The sequence below is a fragment of the Aythya fuligula genome, chromosome 24, assembly GCF_009819795.1.
Source record: "Aythya fuligula isolate bAytFul2 chromosome 24, bAytFul2.pri, whole genome shotgun sequence".
NCBI lineage: Eukaryota > Metazoa > Chordata > Aves > Anseriformes > Anatidae > Aythya > Aythya fuligula.
The window spans coordinates 4,719,971-4,743,219 of record NC_045582.1 but is presented as its reverse complement, the minus strand read 5'-3'; the positions used below and the strand labels follow the sequence as shown (position 1 = coordinate 4,743,219).

Genomic DNA, 23,249 nt, shown 5'->3' with positions numbered 1-23,249 from the left:
GCCCATGTATGGGGACAGGCTAGCAGGTCTCTCCAGGCTAGTTTCTGGGGGCCTCACAGAGAGCTTGAAGGGGAGCAGAGGGCAACAAAGAAAAGAGAGAAACAGAGTGAGTAGGAAACAAAAAAGGTAAACATTAGCCATGTTGTCAGAGAAGCCAGGCTGGCCCCTTCCTGTCTGACATTACAAGACAAGCCAGAGATGGTCAGGTCCTCTTAAAACAACAGCACAAAGTTTGTTCTTCCATCCATTTTTGTCCAGCAGTATGTTCTGAGTTCCTGGGGTCCTGGTCTGGGGCACTCTCTGGCATCTTTAGCAGGGGCGGCACCTGCTGCCACAGTAGCGGCTGGTTATGCAGGAGAGGTCACAGCACCCAGAGTTGATGGGGACACCGTCACAGCTGAGGATGCTGCCAACGGCAGCAGAGGTGGAGGATCCCACAGCTGTGTTCTGCGGGAAGGAGCTGAGGATGGGGCCGGGCAGGGTCACCACCACGGGAGAGGGCTGGATGACGATGGTGGAGTTCTGGCACTGCCTGACGCAGGGCTCGTTGCAGCTGCTGGCCAGCGGGGTCGGGCCGCACGGCTGGCATGGCCGACACTGGTCGTAGCAGGACATGTCTGGGGGCAGGAGGTTCACCTGGGAGAGAGGGCAAGGAGAAAGCTCAACATGGGCATGCGTGATGAGCAGCCTGTCACCACACCAAGAGGGAACTGCACAGGCAGGGCTTTGAGTTGGAGTCTGTGCAGGGATATGCCAATGCTTCTTGGCCTCATCCTGCCAGGGCCCAAAAAGAGCCACCAAAACTTATCTGTTACAGCCTAGACCCTAGCACTGGAGCCATCATAGTAAAGGTCCAGTCTTCATGACAAACCTTCTAACTGCTTCCCTCTACCACTACCAGCAGCCCCAAGATTTGGGATGCAACACAGATGATAGCAGCTGAGAGGTCCATAAATTTGAGACCTGCCTTTGGACTATGAGGGGGACAAGAAGGGGCTTCACACTCACCTGGTTCCCAACAAGAAGAAGGCCAGAGAAGTGGATGAGAGAGCACAGAGCTGGGCTGGCTTTTATAGTGGGCCTTAGCTGCTCCATGTCCAGAGGCATCCCTTGAAGCAGGGACTATTTTCTGACAAGCTGCTCTTGAATGCAAAACATCCCACCTAATGATATGTGTTGTGTATTTCCTTTCTGTGATGCTATTCTTAATTTCCTGCTTTATGCCCTTCCCCAGAGAAGGCAACTTTTGTGTGATGGGTAGGGAGGCCCAAGTATTTCCAGGCAACGCATTTCAGTGTGGGCAGAAGACTCAGCTCACGTGCTGGAAAAGTCCAGTAAAGGCAAATGATGTCAGTCTGAGTGACTCCCTAGGGACTGTCAGAGGCCCTTTTGGCTACAGGTGACCCAGCTCCTGCCTGTGACCCTACCCCTGCTGACACTGCCCTCAGGGAAAACCTGCTGGCCTGTTTTGCCTCCTCCTGCTCTGACCCAGGGATGTCTGTATGAGGGGGGCTTGCTTGTTCAGGGCCTTTCTGGATCTCAGAAGAAAGGCCCAACAGGAAATCGTGTGTTTTATTTAGAAAGAACAAGAATAGAAATGTAGAAAGCAACTAAATCTTTCCTGTGCAGGTGACCTTACTTTTTTGCAGCATCAGAGAGAGCAAGGTGGATTTTAACAAGACACAGAGTGCAGGTCCTGTCGGTAGAGACTTCTTTCTTCTCTCCCATACTTTCCATGTTTTTGTTTAAAAAAAAAAAAAAAAAAAAAAAACAGATAAATAAATCATAGAACTTCTACTTGTAAGATGAAAGCTTATGTCTCTCTTGACATCAACCAGTGCTCACCATGGTGTACTCTAGCACATTCCTTACTGCTGCTACTCAGACTTACAAATGGGTTTCTTAGCGCTTATTAGCAAAGCCCAAGAAAGCTGCCATTGTCTTGCCAAGAACTCTGTCTCCAGTGCCTTCTCCAAGGCTCCCAGTCCATCTCCCTTCTCTGTGCAGTCTCTCTGGGTACCTTTTCAAACCATGTACTTCGTCTAAATGCTGTTCAGAAACTGCCGGGCTTGTTTTCTGATGGGGTCTCAGCTGAGTGCACACTGCGTCATGTTCACACACACGTTCCTCTCTTGTGTGCAGTTGCCTGAACTGGGGCTGCCTGGGATGAAGTTAACGTTCCCCAGAGCAGCCCGTAGAGTGCTGTGCTCTACACTTGGAGCTAGAACAGCACTGCCATTGTATCAATATTTGAGCTACTGTGGAGCAGTGCTGGCACAGCATCAAGACTCTCTCCAAGCTCCAGATAGCACAGGTAGGCATCCAGATGGGCCTTGAATATCTCCAGAGAAGGAGACTCCACAACCTCCCTGGGCAGCCAGTGCTCTGTCACCCTCACTGTGAAGAAGTTCTTTCTCATGTTGGTGCGACACTCTCTCTGTTTTATCTTGTGGCCATTACCCCTTGTCCTGTCCCCACAAACCACTGAAAAGAGGTTGGCCAAGTCCCTCTGTCTCCCACACCTCAGGCATTTATACACATTGATGAGATCCCCTCTCAGTCTTCTTTTCTCTAGGCTGAACAAACCCAGGTATCTCAGCCTTTCCACATAGGGAAGATGCTCCAGACCCTGTATCATCTTTGTGGCCCTCCTCTGGACCCTTTCCAGGAGATCCTTGTCTTTTTTGTACCGGGGAGCCCAGAACTGGACATAGTACTCCAGGTGAGGCCTGACCAGGGCAGAGTAGAGGGGAGGATCACCTCCCTTGACCTGCTTCCCATGCTCCTTTTTATGCATGCCAAGACCCCATTGGCCTTCTTGGCCACAGGGGCACACTGCTGGCTCATAGTCAACCTGCTGTCCACTAGAACCCCCAGGTCCTTCTCCTCACAGCTCCTCTCCAGCAGATCATCCCCCAGACTGTACTGATACATACATTTTTTCCTTCCCAGTTGCAGGTCTCTACACTTGCTCTTTTTAAACTTCATTTGGTTTCTTCCTGCCCAGTTCTCCAGCCTGCCCATGTCTCACTGAATGGCAGCACAGCCTTCCAGTGTGTCGGCCACTCCTCCCAGCTTTGTATCATTGGCATACTTGCTGAGGGTGGACACTATTCTCTCATCAAGGTCGTTGATGTCATGCAGCTGGCCCCTGCTGAGAGCTTCTGGACTGCTGTGCTCCTTGGCTACAATACCACCAGCAGTTTTCTAGAGGACTTCCTGTCTTCCTTGAGCTCCTGCAGGGTGCTCTGTGGTCTCCCTCTGAATGTAGACCTTTGAGGAGACACAAGATACTGTCCACTCACTCTCACTTAGCTGTGGTTGTGTTGTGCCTGGGACCATACTCCCTCCTCTATACCCACCCCATTGCCAAGGTCTCCCTCAACAAAGTGGTGTCCATTTTCTCCAGGGCTGTGATACACCTGCTCCATACACCAACCTACAGCCTAAGGTCCCAGAGGCTGAAGGAAGCCATGGGAAAACTGAGAAACAGAGGTTTGTTTGTTTTGTATGCTGTGATTTATCTCTGCTTTCAGTACCACGGTGTTCCTCCATGCTCATCCACAATGGAGGACTGGGGGCAGCTGTCTCACTGCTTCTACAGCCCTGATTTCATTTCATACCTTCCAGCTTGCTTTTCTTCCTTCCTTCCTTCCTTCCTTCCTTCCTTCCTTCCTTCCTTCCTTCCTTCCTTCCTTCCTTCCTTCCTTCCTTCCTTTCTTTCTTTCTTTCTTTCTTTCTTTCTTATCCTCCTTCTTTCCTTCCCTAGAAGCAGCCCATCAGCATTTGGGAGGGGGATAGAGAGAAAGAACAGCAGGAAGCACAAAAGAACACACAGGGTCACAATCCTGACTGAGAGACGATGAGGGAGGCAGTGAGGAGACCAAATGTGGGCAGTTGCACCACTTGTGGTGGGTACATGAGGCTGTGACTGAGTTTATGCCAGTGAGGTTATCAGATTGGGGACCTTGTCAATTGGGATGCTAAGAAAAGACAAACCTCACCATTTACACCAGTTACTGGCCTATCACAAAGCCACAGGCACCACTGCCAGGAAGATCAACTTGGGCCTTGCAACTGTTACAGCTGTGGGCCAGTACACAGGCTGGAATGGGTGCAGGACAGACCTATACAAACCTATGAGGGGATGTGCAGGGCAAGGGGAACTGCGAGGAGCACACGAGGGCAGACAGAGCAGGGTGCAAAAGGGGCCACTCCATGTACTTGTGCAGCTGGACCTGTACCTGAACACCACCATCTGTCCTGTCCTCTTCTGGAATCTTTCCTTACCTCTGTGTAATCTCACTTTGTCCCATGCACACGTGCTACAAGAAGAAAGTGCCAGATCCTGGTGGAGCAGCAGGAGTACGTTTGGTGCCAGCTGCTGGAGTAAGGCTCTGCATGAGGACACCACTTGCCTGTGCTATCAGTGGCTGGAGCCAGGGGGTCCCCATGAAGCTCCTGGAGCAGGGAAACGGGGTCTCAGCCTCCAGGCAAATGTGTCAAGAGTGGTTTGGGCCCCCAAAAGCAGCTACTGTGAATATTGTTCTGGGTGTATATTCCTCAAATGGGGTGTGCATGTCCCTGTCTGTGTGTCTCACGGATATGTGCTCAGCTTCCATAACAGTGGAGCCTGTAATGGGGAAAGTGGCAGCCACAGCCCTCGGCCTGGACAGAGACTCTCTACCCGCGACGCAAGCTGGTGGGGCCCCAGGGTTCAGGTTGCTGGTTTCAGCACCGTGCACCAGCACACGAGCTGACCCGTTCCGACTTCTGGCTTTGCGCTGCTGCTGGAACTGCAGCCACAGATCGGTGACAGTCGCTTAGCAGTGCCACGTTGCCCTGATCAGGCCGGCCCCCTACCCTCTGCGTGCCCCTCCTGCTGGGGACGCTGCAGACGGGCAGCTGCTTTTTCACCACCCTCTCTTCGTCTCCTCTGCCCTCTCCATCTTCTCCTCACCCTATACTCCGCTACATCTCTGGACTTCTCCCACTCCTTCTCCTCTCCCCTCTCCTCTCCCGTGCCGAAGGAGCTGCCTCAGCCTTTCCCCGCACGCCTCCACGCCTCCGTGTCCCGGGCTGGGCTGCAGGACGGGCAGAGCCCCGCGGGCAGCAGCCGAAGCCCTGCCCGCCCACAGGCGCCCAGCACTCGCAGCCCGGGACAGCCCCCGAGCGGCCCCGGGGCGGAGCTGGCGGCGCCGGGCGGCGGCGGCGGGGAGGAGGCGCCGCGGGCGGAGCAGAGCCGGGGCTGGCGGGGGCAGCGCGGCGCGGGCGGCGGAGCAGCGGGATGCGGCAGGGCCGGGCCGCAGGGCTGGCGGCGCTGGCCGCGGTGCTCCTGGGTGCGCGGGGCTGCCGGCGCCGGCGCCGGCGCCGGGGACGGGACGGGACGGGGCTGCCCTCGCTTCTGGCCCGCCGGCTTCTTACGGACCTCTCTCCCCTCTGGCCTCCCTCTGCAGCCATCCCGCCTGCCTCCAGCGAGCTCAGTTGGCAGTTCCCTCCCACCTTGCTTTGCTCCCTGCCTCCCTCCTCTCCTTTCGGCACACCCCCACTCATTCCTGCCTGCTTCCCTTCTCCTCCTGGCTTGGACTCTCCTTTCAAACAGCCGTGCTCTGATTTGGTCCCCTAATAACCATTCCCAGTGAAATGGCTTTGTGTGCTTTCTATAGAGGAAATGCTCCCATCAGCTGTCAGCCGTTTTCTTCTCCCCTCTCGCCCAGCGTGACATTTTCGGTGCAGCAAAGCCATTTGCTGAGTTGTTTTTTTTTTTTTTTTGTTCTTGGCAGTGGCTGCAGGCAGAGCCCAGGTGCAGCAGGAGCCGTGGGCAGAGACCAGGGAGAACACCGGCATCAATATCACCTGCTCACACCCCAACATCCAGACTGGTGAAGTCATCCACTGGTACCGCCATCTCCCGGGCCGAGGACCCGCATTCCTCGTGCTTAGTATGAAAAGCTCCAAAGCACTGACGGACCTGCCGGGGAGGCTCGAGGTGGCAGCAGACCGCCGGTCCAGCGTCCTGTGGCTCACCGAGCCCCGTCTTCGGGACGCGGCGGTGTATTACTGCGCCCTGAGAGCCACGGGGAGAGGAGCCGGGGCTGCGGCCGTGCAGGAACCGTGGCGGGCGGGGCCGGGCGTGTGTGGCGGGGGCGAGGCAGGGGCACAGATCCCAGGGGGCGCTGCCGCTCTGCCGGCGGGGGCCGTCTTGTGCTACACCCGCGGAGGTTCCCCCGCCAGTCCAGCCCTGTCCCGGACCGGTCCTGCTGAGGCCCATTAGTTTTTCCGGGTAGGTCGCTGGGGGTCTGATGTGGGTCGGACCCAGCTAGGTGTGAGGGGGCAGTATGGCACACCCAGCGTTGTTGGGTGACTGGAGGGGCATACCTGACTGCATGAGCTGTGTGTAGCACCAGAGAGACCTCCACACAGTTCTGCTCCCACTGCTTCTTTCAAGTCACTAACATATTGCAGAGAGAGAGGCCTGTAAATCAACAGGTGTGGAAATTTGGCACAGGGCTCACAGTTCCTCTTCAGGGTGCTCCCAGACATGCAGAGATTCCTTCCCTCTTCTTCTGCTTTCCCCTTCTCCCCTCTGTACTTCCCTTGCTGGAGAAAGTCCTCAAACCCAACAGCCAGCCTTGCTGACCCATATACTCCAGATACATGCTTGCAATGCTCTTTCCTTGATATACTTGAGTCTCCCACCTCTCCTGTTCCTTACTTGCTTTGCCTACACCTGCCTGCTCCAGCGTGTCTGGCCCCAAAGCCCTCTCGGGAAACCCAAAGGCTTTGGCTCTCAGGGACTCCTGAAGGAAGAACCCTGCAAGCCCTGCAGACTGATGCTGTCCATGCCAAGCCTTCCAGCCTGTGTCAGGTTCCTGCCAACAGATAACCAAATAGACCTCAAGGAGCCACTGACTGGAATCTTCAGGCTTCTTTGCCTCACGATCCCTGAGGTCTTGTCTTCCATACCAGAAGCCACTTTTGCACAAGCTCTTCTTCAGTGAATACAAGCAACAAGTTAACTCCACTTCCAACAAACTGCTCTTCTTCCTTCAGACCCAATCTCAGCTCCTCCATGTCCACTTTGATCAGCCACCTTTAGCTATGTAAAATCTTTTTTCTCCATGGATGCCCCACTACTTCCCTGGCCTTTCCCCCACTGCTACATTCTCCCTGGACAGCTCAGGAGGGCATATGTGGAGGGGAGAAACATGTACAAACAAGGCTGGGATGCAGAAATCTTTAATGAGTGTAGAGAGGAAAGGAGGTCACTCTGAGCAGAGGCCCCTCAGTGCAGGGATCACCAGGGCCAACACAGAGGCAGTGTCCCTTGCCTATGGTGGAGTTCATACAGGGCATGTGTCTGCTGTTCCTGCAGTGGGAGGGCTATCTCTGAGAATCCCCACAGCCCAAGGGAGCAGGAGAACACAAAGAAAAGGGAGAGAAGGAGGTAGGTGGAGGGGTGGAAGGAGAGACATGGGCCATGTTTTCAGAAAACTCAGGATAGCCCCTGATCTGGCTTCTGCCAATGTTTGCCAGAGGAGGTAAGGAAGGTCAGTCATTCAGAAAGCAAGGGCCTGAAGATTCCTCCTTTGTCCAGCACCAGCTTCATAGTTCCTTGGAGAAAAACCCCAGGGCCATGGGCAGTGGCTTTAGCAGGGCAGGCACCTTCTGCCACAGTAGCGGCTGGAAATGCCAGAGAGGTCACAGCAGCCGGAGGTGATGGGGACTCCGTCACAGCTGAGGATGCTGCCAACGGCAGCGGAGGTGGAGGATCCCACAACGGTGTTCTGCGGGAAGGAGCTGAGGATGGGGCCAGGCAGGGTCACCACCACAGGAGAGGGCTCAATGACAACGGTGGAGTTCTGGCACTGCCTGACGCAGGGCTCGTTGCAGCTGCTGGCCAGTGGGGTCGGGCCACAAGGCCGGCATGGCAGGCACTGGTCATAGCAGGACATGTTTTGGGGCTGGAGATGCACCTGGGAAAGATGGTAGAGAGGAAGCAGAGCACATGGGTAGGTGAGGAGCAGCCTGGTTATCCCACCATAAAGGAGCGTGGGCAACTGCTGAGGGTGGATGTGGAGGCTGTGCCAGGAGTCTCATGGTCTTGAGGCTCATGGTCTCATCACTTTGTCCTGATAGGGCCTTTCAAAGAGCAGCCTGATACAATGCAACAGTCATGTAGCACATAATCCAAAAAGTGCCTCAGCACCATGTACCAGCCTCTCTCTACACAGAACATCTCTCTCCACTCCTCTCCCATGGGAAGGAACTCCAAGGCCCAGCATTGCACTGAAACACCACCAGATGAGATGTCTGTTGATGCAAGATCCCTTCCATTTTACAAGAGGAGAGAGGGTTTCAGACTCACCTGGTTCCCAAGGAGAATGAGGCGAGAGAATTGGATAAGAGAGCGGGGAGCTGGGCTGCCTTTTATACGGTTACTTCACTGCTGCAGGCCCAGAGGCACCCTTGGCAGAGGTAACAATTTTCTGACAAGCTCATCTTGAATGCAAACCATCCCAACAAATGATATGGGCTGTGAGCTGGTGTCCTGCACTGCTGCCTTTTCATTTTCAGATTTAGGCCATGGACGTTCCCCAGTGACGGTTTCTTTAGAGTGCTGGGATGAAATGTCCAAGGATTTCTAGGGCAGGAATGCATCAGTGAGGGCAGAAGACTCACCGGAAGTGCTGGACGGGTCCCAGGCAGTCAGATGATGTCTGTCTTGGTCACTCTATTGGGGTTGTTTGAAGTTCCATTCTGAGGAAGATGCTCCCATGAGCTTCAGTTGGATTCCAAACTGTGTCTATGAATGAGGACGTGCCATATCCTTCCCTTCCTTTCCTCCTCAACTCACTCTGATGGTCCCTTGTTGCCTCCCCAGGTGTGTGATTTGTTCTACTGGCTTTTGACCTCATCCACATTAGTAAAGATTTTCTTCCTAATATCTCATCTAAATTGTCTTGCTTTTAGTTTTAAACCATTATCCCCTGACATATTCCAGTCCTCTGATTATCTTCATGGCTCTCTTCTGGACCCATCCTAACAGGTCTATATCTTTCCTATGCTGAGGGCCCCAAGGCTGAGCACAATACTCCAGGTCGGGTCTCACTGAAGCGGAGCAGAGGCCGTGAATCACCTCCCTCCACCTTCTGGCCATGCTTCTGTCTAGGCAGCCAAGCATGGAAACAAAGCTTCTTTCCTTGGCTAAATATTCTCTTCAATTCAGCTCTCCTAACTTGCTCTTCAGACAATTTCTCTGTATTCTTTCCAGGTTGCATGAGGAGGCTCATAGTCTTCACCGCTTTGTCCTGACAAGGCCATTCAAAGAGCAGCCTGATGCAATGAGACAATCAGGTAGCGCATAATCCAAAAGGCTGCCTCAGCAGCATGTGCCAGCCTCTCTCTACACAGAACTTCTCTCTTCACCTCTCTCCCGTGGCAAGGAGCTACAAGTCCCAGCACAGCACTAAACCACCATCAGATGAGATGTCTATTATTGCAAGATCCCTTTTTCTTCAGAAGAGGAGGATATGGGGCTTCATTTCTGTCTTCCAATTCAATTCTGTCTTCCATTAAGCTCTCTTAACTTGATTCCTAACTTGCCCCATCAGACTATGTCTCTGTATTCTTTCCAGGTTACCCGTCTATGCTCCCACCCTCTATGGCCTTTTCTGTCATGTTTGAGTTCAGCCAATTGCTCCATGTTCATCCACGCAGGTATCTTGGCATTTTGCTTGACTCCCTCTATGTTGGGATGCATCGCTCCAGAGCATGGAGGAGGTGATCCTTGAATATTAACCAGCCTCCTTGGGACCATCTCCCCTTCAGGGCTTTGTATCATGGTACACTACCAAGCAGATAGGTGCCTGAGCAGCCCAAAGTCTGCTCTCCAGAAGTCCAGGGCAGCAAGTCTGTTGTGCTTCCTCCTTGCTGTGCTCAGGATCCTCAATTCCACCATTTCACAGTCACTGCAGCCCTGGCTACCCTTGAGTTTCACATTCCCACCAGCCCCAGTTGCTGTGAGAACAAAATCTAGAATAGCACCTCTCTTTGTAGGCTCACCTTGTGCACTCACCTGAGTGCCTGGTTGCTTGTGTTCACACATCTGCTCTTGTCTTGTGACAGCCACTGTGCAGCTGACATTGTGTGAATGCACATGCATGCACATATTTGTGCAGGACTCCATGCAGGTATAGATGAGAACATGGTTGTGTCCTTGTTTCCCCTTTATCACGAGGGAATGTGCACTTGGCAGCACTCTCCCCTGCTCTGTGCATGAGTTCTGCAGGGAAGCAGGTTCCCGGGCTCAGAAGGAGCTTGAGAGCAGCTGAATGGAGATGGCACCAGCCTGGCAGAGATGTGTGCAGGGAAGAGGCACTGAAACACAGCTCCTTTCTCCTGAGCCCTCCTTTTCCTCACGCTGCAACAATCACCCTCTGTTCCTGCAGAATTCAGGCCCCAACAAGGACCGTATCAGTTTGGATCCTTGGTACAGGAGAAGCAGACTGCTGTGAGGCTCCTGATGGTGCGTATCAGTCAGGGATTTCCACCCCCTGGCCACTGCTAGGTCCTCCTGGGAGTCAGTGCTGGAGCCAGGGCCATCTCCTCACACCTGTCTATAAAGGCCTGCCAGCATTGTTCTAGAATTGCATAGCAGAGGGGACAGATTCCCATCCAGCCCATGTCAGGCTGGTTCTCCTCAAGTCAAAGGGGCAGCTGTCGCTCCTATGCGTGTGGGATATCACAGCAAAGGGATCACACAGTGCCAAGAGTAAACTGATCCCCTCCTTGCACCAGATGAATGCTCAGCATTTGGAGTGGTTCACTATGGCTGCCCATCAAGCACAGTGTTCATAGTTCCTGGGAGCCCTTCCCACGCGCCCTGCCCAGCACCTTTGGCATGGAGGGCACCTTCTGCCCAAGTAGCAGCTGGCAATGCCAGAGACATCCAGTCCTGCAGAATGCTTTCATTAAGGCCACAAGCAGTCGGAAGGAAGGCACCCTTGGTCAGTTTGTGCATGGTCCCCAACCGGGGCACACAGGTGGTGACAGCGTAGGTCACAATTGGCTTCTGAGAACGTGGGAAGGCTGGAGGAAGGGGCTGACCAGAGTCTCATGATGGTGCAAAGGAGCAAAGAAAAGGATTTTCCTCTTGGGCTGGAACCACCCCCAGAGTAACACGGGGTGGGGGCTGGCTGCCAAGGAAGTAGACCTGCAGGAAAGGGTTTTGGGTGCAGGAGACACCCAGCCAGACAAGAGCCAGCAGCGCGCCCTTGCAGCAAAGGCAGCCAACGGCCTGCGGAGCTGGGGGCATCAGGGGGTGCCCTGCAGTGCGTGGGGCCAGGCAGGTGGGACGAGGGCGAGGCAGGTGCACAGCCACAGCCGGAGCCACGTGGGGTTGTTGCCGGTGCTTGGAAGTCCCCTTGCAGGGCCTGGAGTTAAACAGCATGGGCCCGAGGGAGCCTCAGAACAGCCACATTGGGTTTCCTCCGTTTTCTGCAGTGGTCTTGTTTCCAAGAGCTTGTTGTACAGGTTTCTTCCTAAGCCCAAGTCCAGGACCTCTGGCGCTGAGATGACGTCCCGGCAATACAACAAATATCTGTGCTGGACACTCACTCTAATGACACGTGTTGGAACCTTGGATCTTGCCAAAGGACTGAGTCATTGAGGAGTTTGCTGCACTAGCCAGCGCTGTTGAAGGTCTGTCCTTGGTGCAGGAATCACTACTGTCTGTGTGAGCAGAGGTGCTGACTGCTGAGCAGAGGGCACAGCATCAGGACTTCCTCAAAGCCCCCCAAAGCCAGGAAGCAGGAGGTGGGCAAGAGGTAGGGATGCGACATCACCAGGGTGGCTGACCCATACCAACCAAAGGGATATTCCATACCATGTGATGTCACACTCAGTAATAAAAGGTGGGAAAGGAGTAGGAAATGGGGGAGCTCTCATTATGAAGACATCTGTCCTCCCAAACAACTGCTATGAGTATTAAGGTCCTGCTTGCCAGGAGATGGCCAAGCATCACTTTTTGAGTGGAAGTAGAGAATAATTTTCTTTTCTCTCTGTGCTTCTGTGTGGCCCTTGCTTATTTTTCTCTCTTACTTTTCCCTTATATCGAATTTCACAGAATCACAGAATCACAGAATTTCAAGGTTGGAAGAGACCTCAGGATCATCAAGTCCAACCTCTACTTAATGCTAACAATCCCCACTAAACCATATCCCTAAGCTCTACATCTAAACATCTTTTAAAGACTTCCAGGGATGGTGACTCCACTATTTCCCTGGGCAGCCTGTTTCAGTGTCTAACAACCCTTTCAGTAAAGAAGTTCTTCCTAACATCTAACCTAAAACTCCCCTGGCGCAACTTAAGCCCATTCCCCCTCGTCCTGTCACCAGGCACATGGGAGAACAGGCCAACCCCCACCTCACTACAGCCTCCTTTAAGGTATCTGTAGAGAGCAATAAGGTCGCCCCTGAGCCTCCTTTTCTCCAGGCTGAACAAGCCCAGCTCCCTCAGCCACTCCTCGTAGGACTTGTTCTCCAGGCCCCTCACCAGCTTCGTCGCCCTTCGTTGAAGAATTTCTTTCTTCTCACCCTCTTCTGATGAGGGGGAGTGAGAGTGGTTGTGGTGGAGTTCACCAAAGGAACATAAGACAGACCACTTGTCAGGGCAAGGCACATGCTGCAGGTCCTGCTCATGCTGAGATTCACTGGCAAGTTATCTGGAGATTTTCTGGGATTTGTTGTGCTTTTTCTTAGAAATGGACAACTCTATTCATCAAACAACACGTTGATTCACTCCTACAGACTCATCACATGCTCACTGCCACATGCCAAAAGATATGGACAGCACAGCTCTGTACAGCACAGAAGAGCTCTGTGGCTACTCAGGTGAACTGCCATGCAGATCCCAAACTTCTCCACAAAAAATCTCCTTCTGTTTCGGGACACCACAGGCAGTGAAGTGGATTAACTGCTTCATACGGTAAATTTATTGGAGAGAGGGAGTGACTTGCGGAAAACAGACTCCAGAATCAATAAGATTGTAAAGTAGGTATGTTTATTCAGGGCAGTATGGGGGATAGTCCCACCAAAGTCATGTGCACCTGACGCGGCAACTTGTCTTGGTTATATGCAGTAAAGAGTTACATATACATGAAGTTTCACAATACGCCTATACATATTCATAACCTGTCCCTGCTTCATATTAAAATTAGATCCAAAGAATCATTTCCATAAAATCCTCCCATCTGCACTTGCACAGTGTGTCCTGGTGGTGGTCATTGGATGTCATGGGGATGAAGGTTGATTACTCTTTCTCGTCACCACTAGTTGACCTCTTGTCTTTGCGCAGACTCAGTTGCTCCTTGTCTCTTGTCCATCCGCAGGACCAGTTTCTGCCAGTTTCTTAAGATGCGCTTACATTCTTATTAAGAGACTGACCTTGGTAAGGGGCACAAGGCTTCTTGCTTTAGTTAATTTGCACAATGCAGCATAGTTAGCAAAGACACTACGTAGCATCTTAGTTTAATGCTGTCAGTGCTCTATCTCTACTTGAAAAGATTCTTCTAACTCCCTCTCTCAGGAGAAAGTTAACACTGCCTGGTGGGTATGAAAGGAACAGTAGGGGTCTGCAGGGCTTGGAGTGTCATTCCTTCGGGTGTCTGAGAATTCCACATTTGAGGTGTGCTGAGGGAGATATGGGGGAAGACAATGCAACTAGCCAGGTGCAGAAAAGCCAGACAAGGTGTTAGAGGTGGTGATAGAGGGGGCCCGAGCATCAGGGAAGCAGAAACTGCCAGGGATGTGGCCCTGGGTGGGTGCCCCCTGTGGCCCATCATTGTGAGTGCGCGTGACCCACTGAACCCACATCCATTTCTCTGCTGACTCCCCACCCTTTACCCTATGGAACAGCTGGTCCTTGTCCCTTCTGGGCTTGTGGCGTCCCACACCCCACTGGAGACATGTTCCTCTTGCAAATGCTATGTTATCCCACCAGACAGCACACGGCCAGAGCTCCTTAGCTGCTGCATAGCATGGTTCCTCCTTTCTTTCTGGGGATGACAAGAGCAGCCCCTTCCCATGATGTGGCCTCCACAGCTTCCAGGACCCCTGACTGTGACAATCCTCAATGGTTGCTCCTGCTGAAGGAGGGAGAAGCCCCAGGGAGCACTCTGGGCACAGTCAGACCTCAACATTTCTTGTCACTGAATCTGCCCTTGTTCCCCCAGCAGAGTCATTTCCGGCAGCTCTGTTCTCTTGGGGCTCGGAGGTGCTTTTCTGACTCTCTCTCCCACAGCAAACAGGAGGGTCGGTCTCAGCATGCACCGTGGGTATCTGATCTTCACTGCTTTCCTGGGGCAACTGCTGGGTAAGTGCATGGTTTTAATCAAGGTATAAATCTTCTTTCCCCAGGAAGCCCTCGTCAGCCTTACCACATTTATGTGGGGAACAAATCTTGAATCACAGGGAAATGTCTCTGCAGCCCCTCATTTCTCCTTTTCCTATAGAAGAAGCCAGATTGTGTCCGAGTGGACTCAGGGACATTAAAGCTCTCCTCCCATGGACATTACCAGGGTGTCCACTCTGTCTTCTGCCTGATGTGTTCCTGCCATGGCCTCCAAAATCATTCCCTCCCTGCTCATCAGCACAGCCAGGGCTCCCTCCTGCCACCACTCACCTCAGCTTTGTGTGTACTGATGGGCCTTGGAGCCCCCAGGGATGACTGGGATGAGGAAGCAGGTTGAACCTTTTCTCCATAGCTGCGTGGGCCCCTCAACCTGCTGGAGGGTACTGGTCCCAGCACACAAAGCCAGGCATGACAGACTGAGCTCTGGTCCTCTGGGTAGAAGGAGAGCAGGCAGGAGGAGCAGGCACACAGCACAGCTCTCCTCAGGGTCTGCTCTGGCCAGGGAGTTCTGAGCTCTGTCCACAAACCACCTTGCTGTGCCCCAGCCTTGGGACCTTTCAACCCAGTAAAGGATAGGGAGACTTATCTCCCACAGGTCTGAATTCACTCGTGTTTGGCTGCCTCAAAGCTTCCTTTTAGAGCTGTTGACCTTCTCCTTCTTCCAGAAACCATGGGGCAGGTGTCTGTCACCCAGGAAGAAGGACAAGTCTCCGTGGAGCAGGGAAACACCTTCCAGACCAATTGCACATATGAAACCTCCAGATTTTATGGCTTGCTCTGGTATGAGCAGAAGAAGGGACAAGCCCCTCAGCTGATTACACATGAAGCAGGAAGAGGCACCAAGCAGAGTGACTGTTTCACCACGGAGCTGAACACTGAGGAGAAATCCAGTGTTCTGCGTCTGAAGGAAGTCAAGCTCTCTGACAGCGCCTTGTACCTCTGTGCTGTGAGTGACACCCTGCTGTACAGAGCTGCCCTGGCTGTGCAACAACACCGGTGAGGGAAAAGATGTGTCTGTTCAAGGCACAGGTCTTCAATGGGGCCCTCAGCTTTCCCCTTGCAGCACTGCTTCACGTGTTCACTCCACGATCTGCCAGCCAGATCCTCTTTCCCAGACAGGCTGGTGTATGTGGTTGTGCAGAGATGGCTGACCCTGGCTGGAAGACACGGACTACATGGACCTTTCCTCCCGTCACGGGCTGCCGGAATAGGACAGAGCCTGCTGGGAAACAGGACTCCCCTGGGGGATTGCTCTCAGCCCCTCATCCCCAGGGTGAGTAAATTCCTGCCAGCCAATGACTAAGTAGCTTGCTTCAAGCCCTAACTAGCTCAGCCCAGAGACCCCTAGAAGTAGTTCTGACAGAGATTTGCAGGTTTCTTCCCTCTCTTCAATGAGTCAGTCCTTACATTGGATTTGCGTCCCAGCCACCAAGTTATCTCCAGACCTTCAGCCAGTTCATGTCCAAAGCCTGTGCCTAAGGGAAAGAATAATTAATCACAGCAAGCAATCAGAGCAAGAGATAAATGAAGACCTATAGCCCACTGAGTTCGTTGACATCTCCTCAGGGGAGCTGCAGGCATGTGTGATCATCCTTAGCCCCTGCACAGGGAGCAGTGTCATAGTGACCAGCTCCTGCAGCAGTGGGGGATTGTGTGCCTGGGACAACCTGGTGTGTTTCTGGGACAAGCTGGGTGTCCTACAGGCTGCAAATGCCAAGGTCAGACAGGAGAAGTGAGGCTGTGCTGATGAAGCATCCTCTGTCTCAAAACCATGTTGAATATGGTATTTTGATGTCCTCAGACTTTAGGAAACTTGAGCAAAGCAACCTGGAGAAAGAAAAACTTGGCCCAGGCAGCTCCCAGCAAGGGGACAGCTATGGGCCCTCTTTCTTCTGTGCTCTTAGGGAAGGCAGAACCAGCCTCAGTCTTGTCTCAGCAGGGGTCTGATCTACCCCCGGGGTCATTGCCCTGAGGATTCTCTGGAGACATTGAACACCTCTGCAGGAACAATGCCTTCCCTCTGGTTCTTGTCTGGGAACATGACTGGAGCTGTTAAATTACAGTTTGAGAATTGGAATGCTGTAATTAATATTGGAGGAAAAAAAAAAAAAAAAAAGTTCCACCAAGGAAAATATTTAAAACGCTTTTTCTCATCATCTTCTTCAGAGCATTCCATGACCCTGTTCATAAAAAGCTGAACTGAGAAAAGCAGAGATTAAAAATATTTCCTTCTAACATTTCATTTTTTTCTTTGTTTATTTTGCAACATTCTGAAGCTTAATTTCTCTTCACATTGTTTGAAAAGCAAAACAAAACAAAACATAACAAAAAGCCTGGGTTAATGCTGATGTTCATGTATAACAGTATTTCTGTTGTCTGGCTGGAATTCTTATGAGTTGGGAGCTTCTTTTATGCTGAAAATTATTGTACGTGATACAGCACTGTGGGATACAAAAAACTTTCACAAGCAACACAAATAAAAAAAATAAAGAACTTAAGTATTTCTTTGAAACCTTAATAAATAATATATATCAAATACTCCAAATTTGCCTGATCTACTTGGTTTTTGGAAACTGACGCAAGAGAAAAAGTCAGGGACAAGAACAGAAAACAGAATCTGGACAGGAAAGACTGTAATTTGTATCTCAATTCAAGAAGGGTCATGAAGTGAAGAGTGGGTGGATGGATGCCTGGAGAAGGATGGACAGCTGTTTGTATGGCTCTCTATATGGAAGTAGAGTGTGAGGGAGAGAGGGCAGATAGAAGGAAAATGAGAGATCAAGAGAGGCCATGAGAGGCAAGGAAGAGGTTTTTGGTTGATGTTTACAGCTACTCTTAGTGCAGCATGGAACCTCAGTGTGACATCATCCCCTTCTGAAATCTTAGAGCCATGGCAAAGGAGAACAGGACCTTTGGGACTGAATTCATTCTTCTGAGCTTAACAGATCATCGTGGCTGGCACATCATCCTCTTTGTCATTATATTCTCCTCATCTCTGAAGGCGATGGGGAATGGCCTCCGTTTGTCACTGTGGGGAGTGACCACCACCCCCTGAGTATCCCAATGCACTTTTTACTCAGCACGCTCACCTTCTTGGAGAACTTGTACTCCACCACCATTGCTCCCCAAACACTGGAGACTTTCCATGTCATCAGGTGAACCATTTGTGTTTGCAGCTGCCTGGCATATATATTTTTTCCCCTTCTCCAGGGTATCACTGAGTTTCTCATTTTCACAATGTTGCTCTCTGATTGCCACACACGAGGCATTGCATTATACCTCAGTCATGAGAAAGAAACTCTGCTTCCTGCTCTCCTTCAGAGCATGGGTGCGGAGGGGGTACCAGGAACACCATTGCCTGTTTCTGCTCTGGTGCTGGGCCTCTTCTGAGCCTGGCCTGTGAGGCTATAATGCTGAGCAAGGTCCTTGACTGTATCCACACACTTTCCCTGTTCCCTTGTTTTTCACTCATCACAAGGCATTTCCTGCTTATGCCTCCCACCCCATCACAGATCCCACTCTCTAAGTACATATCTGTCAATATATATACTTTACTAAGCAGTGCATGGCAAGTGAGTTTGGGCACTGGAAAAGGCTCCCCATGGAAGTGATCACAGCAACAAGCCTGCTGGGGTTCAAGAAGCATTTGGACAACACTTGAGGACGTGGTTTCATTTGCAGGTAATCCTGCATGAAGTTAGAGATGGACTTGATGACCTTTGTTTGTCTGTTATAGGATACCTAGCGTTCTGTTATTCTGTGGTTTTCAGAGGCAATGAGATGCTATGTGGACAATGTGTTTTTACCAAGACAAGACAAAATTAGGCAAGGCCAGGCACAGGCACACATGCAGCAGAGTTGGGGCAGGGCTATGCTAGGCCTGAGCTTGTGCAGAGAACCTGGGCTAGGGGTCAGGCCAAAGCTGGGAGGTGTGGTTATCCTGGACTTTGGTGGGCTTGATTCTGATGCTTGTTGCCCTTGCACCACCACCTGAGCCAGCACTGCCTCCCAGAGAACCTGGCCTGTGGAGAGGTCCCCCCATCCTCACACCATAGAGCAATAGCCCCATCCCCCAGCCTGGACACAAGGCACTGGCAGCATGTACAGTCTGTATGAAACTAAATCACCCCCACACCACAGGGCCCTGAGGTGTACAGATGTGGGAAGGCTCTCGCCTGGGTGTGGGGAGCAGTGGTGCTGCATGGAGAGAAAGAGGGCTATCCCCTAGACAATTATCCATTCCCATTTTATGCAATCCTTTGGGATCGTCTTTGTCTGAGCCTCCATCCCCAGCACAGCTCCACCCAAAGCAAGACACTCTTCCCCAAGAGCCAGGGCCTCCAATTTCATCATAATTTGTCTAGGTAGAGACGTCAAAAGTGAAGGACTGGTGGCTATTGGTTGTGGAGGAACTAGGGATGTCTTCCTCACCTTCAAGAGACAGTGCTTGAAAGAGGAATTGCTGCAGTATGCCCCACCCTCCAGAGCCTAGAGGAATGAGGGAGTGCCCCCAGCCTTTTCCCACCAAGGAATGGTTTTCTCCCTTGGCCATCAGTATCCAGATGAAAAGACACACTCAGAGTTGATGCAAATGTTTATCAAGGCTCAGGGGGAAAAGGAGGTGACTCAAAGAGGAGGCCCTGAGATCGTAGCACAGCAGGAGCAGACAAAAATCTGTTCAGCTTTTCCAATGGCAGACTTGCAACAGGGCATCAATCTACCTGGCCCACATGGGGAGAGGGGCTAGCAGGTCTCTCCAGGCTGGTTTCTGGGGGCCTCATGCAAAGCAGAGGGCAAGAAAGCAAGGAAAGAAAAAGAGCATGTGGAAAACAGGTTAGGTAGACATTGGCCATGTTGTCATAGACTCCAGGCTGGACCCTTCCTATCTGTCTTTACAGGACAAGCCAGAGATGGTCAGGTCCTCTCAGAACAACATGAGATCTCTTCTTCCATCCATTTTTGTCCAGCAGCATGTTGTGAGTTCCTGGGGTCCTGGTCTGGGGCACTGTCTGGCACCTTTAGCAGGGGCGGCACCTGCTGCCACAGTAGCGGCTGGTAATGCAGGAGAGGTCACAGCACCCAGAGTTGATGGGGACGCCGTCACAGCTGAGGATGCTGCCAACGGCAGCAGAGGTGGAGGATCCCACAGCCGTGTTCTGCGGGAAGGAGCTGAGGATGGGGCCGGGCAGGGTCACCACCACGGGAGAGGGCTGGATGACGATGGTGGAGTTCTGGCACTGCCTGACGCAGGGCTCGTTGCAGCTGCTGGCCAGCGGGGTCGGGCCGCACGGCTGGCATGGCCGGCACTGGTCGTAGCAGGACATGTCTGAGGGCAGGAGGTTCACCTGGGAGAGAGGGCAGAGAGGAAGCAGAACATGGGCATTCATGAGGAGCAGCCTGTCACCACACCCTAACAGAACCAAGGCACAGGCAGTACTGTGAGCTGGAGGCTGTGCAGGGATGTGCGAGCAGTTCTTGGCTCCATCCTGCCAGGGCCCAAAAAGAGCCACCACAGCCAGGCTACACCCTAGGCTCCAGCACAGGAGCCATCATATCAAAGGCCCAATCTTCCTTCATGACAAACCTTCTACCTCTTGACTCTCCCACTACCAGCAGTCCCAAGATTTGGCAGGGCACACAGCTGATAGCAGCTGAAAGGTCCAAGGAACTGAGTCCTCCTGTGGGAGAATGAGGGGGACAAGAAGGGGCTTCACACTCACCTGGTTCCCAACAAGAAGAAGGCCAGAGAAGTGGATGAGAGAGCACGGAGCTGGGCTGGCTTTTATAGTGGGCCTTGGCTGCCCCATGTCCAGAGGCATCCCTTGAAGCAGGGACTATTTTCTGACAAGCTGCTCTTGAATGCAAAATATCCCACCTAATGATACGGGATGTGTGTTGCCTTCCTGTAATGCTGCTTTTCATTTCCTGCTTTATGCCCTTTCCCCAAAGAAGGCAACTTCTGAGTGGCAGGTAGGGAGGCCCAGGTATTTCCAGGCAACACATTTCAGTGTGGGCAGAAGACTCAGCTCACGTGCTGGAAAAGTCCTGTAAAGGCAAATTATGTCAGTCTGAATGAGTCTTGAGGGGCTCTTTGGGGCCCTTTTGGCTACAGGTGACCCAGCTCCTGACTGTGACCATACCCCTGCTGATACTGTCCTCAGGGAAATCCTGCTGGCCTGTTTTGCCTTCTCCTGCTCTGACCCATAGATGTATGTATAGGGGGAGAGATTGTGCAGGGCCCTTTCTGGATCACAAAAGAAAGGCCCAACAGGACAGTGTCTGATTTAGTTAGAAGGAATAACAAGATGAATGTAGACAGAAAGGAAGCCTTTCATGTGCAGGTGATCCTGCGTTCTACCAACATCGGATAGAGCCGGGTGGGTTTTCCCAAGACACACAATGCAGATCCTGTCCATAGGGAAATCCTTCTTCACTCCCATAACTTGATGCCTTTCACTTATAGATTTAAAAAACAAATAAAATCATATACCTTCTCCTTACATGATGCAAGCTTATTTAATTCATGACACCCACCAGTGATCAGTCGGGGCACTCCAGCACTTTCCTTACCACTGCTACTCAGGCTAATAAATGGGATTCTCAGGCCTTAAGTGCAAGGCCCAAGAAAGCTGACATTGTCTTGTCAAGAGCCCTGGCTCCAGTGCCTTCTAGAAGGCTCCCAGTCCACCTCCCCTCTCTACCACGTCAAACCATGTGCTTTGCTGAAATGCTGTCCAGAATCTTTGCTGCACACTGTGTCACGTTCATGCACATGTTCCTCCCTTGTGGGCACTTGCCTGTACTGGGGCTGCCTGGGACAGACTCAGCATTCCCCACAGCAGCCCCTAGAGTGCTGTGCTCTGCACTTGGAGATAGAACAGCATTGCCTTCACACCAACATTGGGGCTATAGTGGAGCAGTGCTGACACAGCATCAAGACTCTCTCCAAGTCCCCCAAAGCCAGCAGATATGCACGTGGGCGCGAGGCTGGGAGGGGACATCACCAGGGCAGCTGACCTAAACCAACCAAAGGGATATTCCGTACTGGATGATGTCACACTCAGCAGTGAAGATGTGAAAGGGGAAGGAAAACCAGGGGTGGTCATACTGAGTCAGTGCTTCCAAAGACTTCGACGAACATCACTTGCTGATGGGAAGTGGAGTATAATTTTCTCTCAATTTGTTTCCAAACACCCTTCACTCTTTAGTTTTATAATTTTTCTTTCTTTTTCATTTAATTATATTATACCTATCTCAATTTGTAAGCCCTTTAGCTTAAATCACATTCTCTCCCAACATCTTGCTTTCAGCAGGGGGTGTGAGAGAGCTCTGTGGAGGAGTTTAGTTGGCAAGAAGAGAGCAAGAAGGAACCTGAGAACAGCTGAACAATCACAGAACAAAAACAGCCCAGAAGCGCCCACAGCACACATGCTGAAATGTGTCCTTCTGTATCTGTAGACCACTGCCTCCCGAACCGAGGAAGTTCGCTACCAATTTCAGTCCCCAACAAGGATTGGCCCACAACAGTTTTGATCCTTTCTTTAATTCTGTACCACAGGATTCAGAGTGTAAGAGCATGGTGGCAGTCACCTCTCCCTGCCTCTCCAGGCCAGGACACATCTGCACTCCCCATGGCTAGAAAGTTCAAAAGGATGGCGTTAGCTTTATGTACAGGGAGAAAGGCTGAGGAATCCTGCCCTATCTGAGCATGCCCAGCCCTGCGTGGATCTGCTGCCGGTGCGGTGTCAGTGGTATGTGGGGTGGGACAGAGGTCCCCCATGGGGAAACCAGTGCCACATATATGTCTGCGAATCATGGGCCTGGTGCTGAATCATGCAGGGCCTGAAACCTTGGGCAGAAGTGGCACTGAACCAGAGGAACATGGGTCCTGGTGTTGCTGTCCTTTGGGAGGAAGGACAAACCCTGGGGGTGCCATACAAAAAGCCAAACAGACATTTGCATTGTCTACTCCCACTTCAAAGAAGGATGCAAAAGAAACAGAGCAGGACTCTGGAGATAAAGCATACTTAATCTGGGGCCAATAGGTGCAAGTTCAGAAATGAGTAGTTTTGGTTAGATACATGGAAGAAATATTTACCCTGAAGGTGATCAAGTCCTGGAGCCAAAAGAGATGCTACTGGTGCTCCATCCTCGGAAGAGTTCAGACTTTGTCTGGACTTGATCCTGAGCAAACTGATCTGATGAGACCCACTCTGAAAACAGGGTTGGACTACGTGTGCTGGAGGTGCAGCCTGTGATCCTTTGGAGGGTTTCTCAGATGACCTCTCATTAGGACTGCTCAGGAAGCATGGGGCAACATGCACAGTCACCACATATCAGCCTTGGAGGGATGCTGTTGACAGATCACTGTTTCTGTTACTTCTCAGGGTTAACCATTGGTCGCATACCAATATCATTCATGACATCAAAAGTGGGTGGAGGGAACAGCACTCATGCACACTGCTGCTCATGTCAAAAGACGCATGAATTCATGGGTGCACTCACAGACACTCCTGGATGCATACTGAAGTATATTTGGGAACACACACAAAGATAGTTGTGCACAGTGAAGAAAGCAAATGCTGCTCTCCTGAAATGCAGGGTTCTGAGTTTACATTCTACTCTCTCTGAAGGAACATCCTGGCTTGCTGAGGCCCTGCTGTGTTTTACCTCCAGAAGATATCGAGTGGTGGAAGGCAAGGAATCCTGAAGAGCAACTCTATCTCCTTCCCACAGGAGTGAGGCGAAGGTCTAGAGAGAGGTTTCTTTTGTTGCTGCTGGGTTTGTCTGAGAGCTGAGAGCTGCTGCTCTTCATCCTGGACTCAGATATCTACCTC

General features: G+C 51.8%; 3 protein-coding genes and 1 gene segment (V, D, J or C); 1 reads left to right on the top strand and 3 right to left on the bottom strand.

The window, feature by feature from the left end:
- Positions 1-309: 309 nt before the first annotated feature.
- LOC116498562 (feather keratin Cos2-3-like) lies at positions 310-1,107 on the bottom strand. The gene is made up of 2 exons (XM_032202888.1): positions 1,009-1,107; positions 310-636 (listed from the first exon to the last, which is right to left on the bottom strand). The coding sequence occupies exons 1-2, from the start codon at positions 1,105-1,107 to the stop codon at positions 310-312; spliced, it is 426 nt and encodes a 141-aa protein (XP_032058779.1).
- A 6,542-nt stretch (positions 1,108-7,649) lies between these two features.
- Positions 7,650-7,955, bottom strand: LOC116498309 (feather keratin Cos1-1/Cos1-3/Cos2-1-like). Its single transcript, XM_032202548.1, has one exon. The coding sequence runs from the start codon at positions 7,953-7,955 to the stop codon at positions 7,650-7,652; it is 306 nt and encodes a 101-aa protein (XP_032058439.1).
- A 6,369-nt stretch (positions 7,956-14,324) lies between these two features.
- On the top strand, positions 14,325-15,412 carry LOC116498308. The segment is given in 2 exon segments: positions 14,325-14,373; positions 15,078-15,412. Coding segments are annotated over 2 exon segments (384 nt in total).
- Positions 15,413-19,430: 4,018 nt separating this feature from the next.
- Positions 19,431-20,231, bottom strand: LOC116498596 (feather keratin Cos2-3-like). Its single transcript, XM_032202945.1, has 2 exons — positions 20,133-20,231; positions 19,431-19,757 (listed from the first exon to the last, which is right to left on the bottom strand). Exons 1-2 carry the CDS (start codon positions 20,229-20,231, stop codon positions 19,431-19,433), a joined length of 426 nt encoding a protein of 141 aa, XP_032058836.1.
- Positions 20,232-23,249: the final 3,018 nt, after the last annotated feature.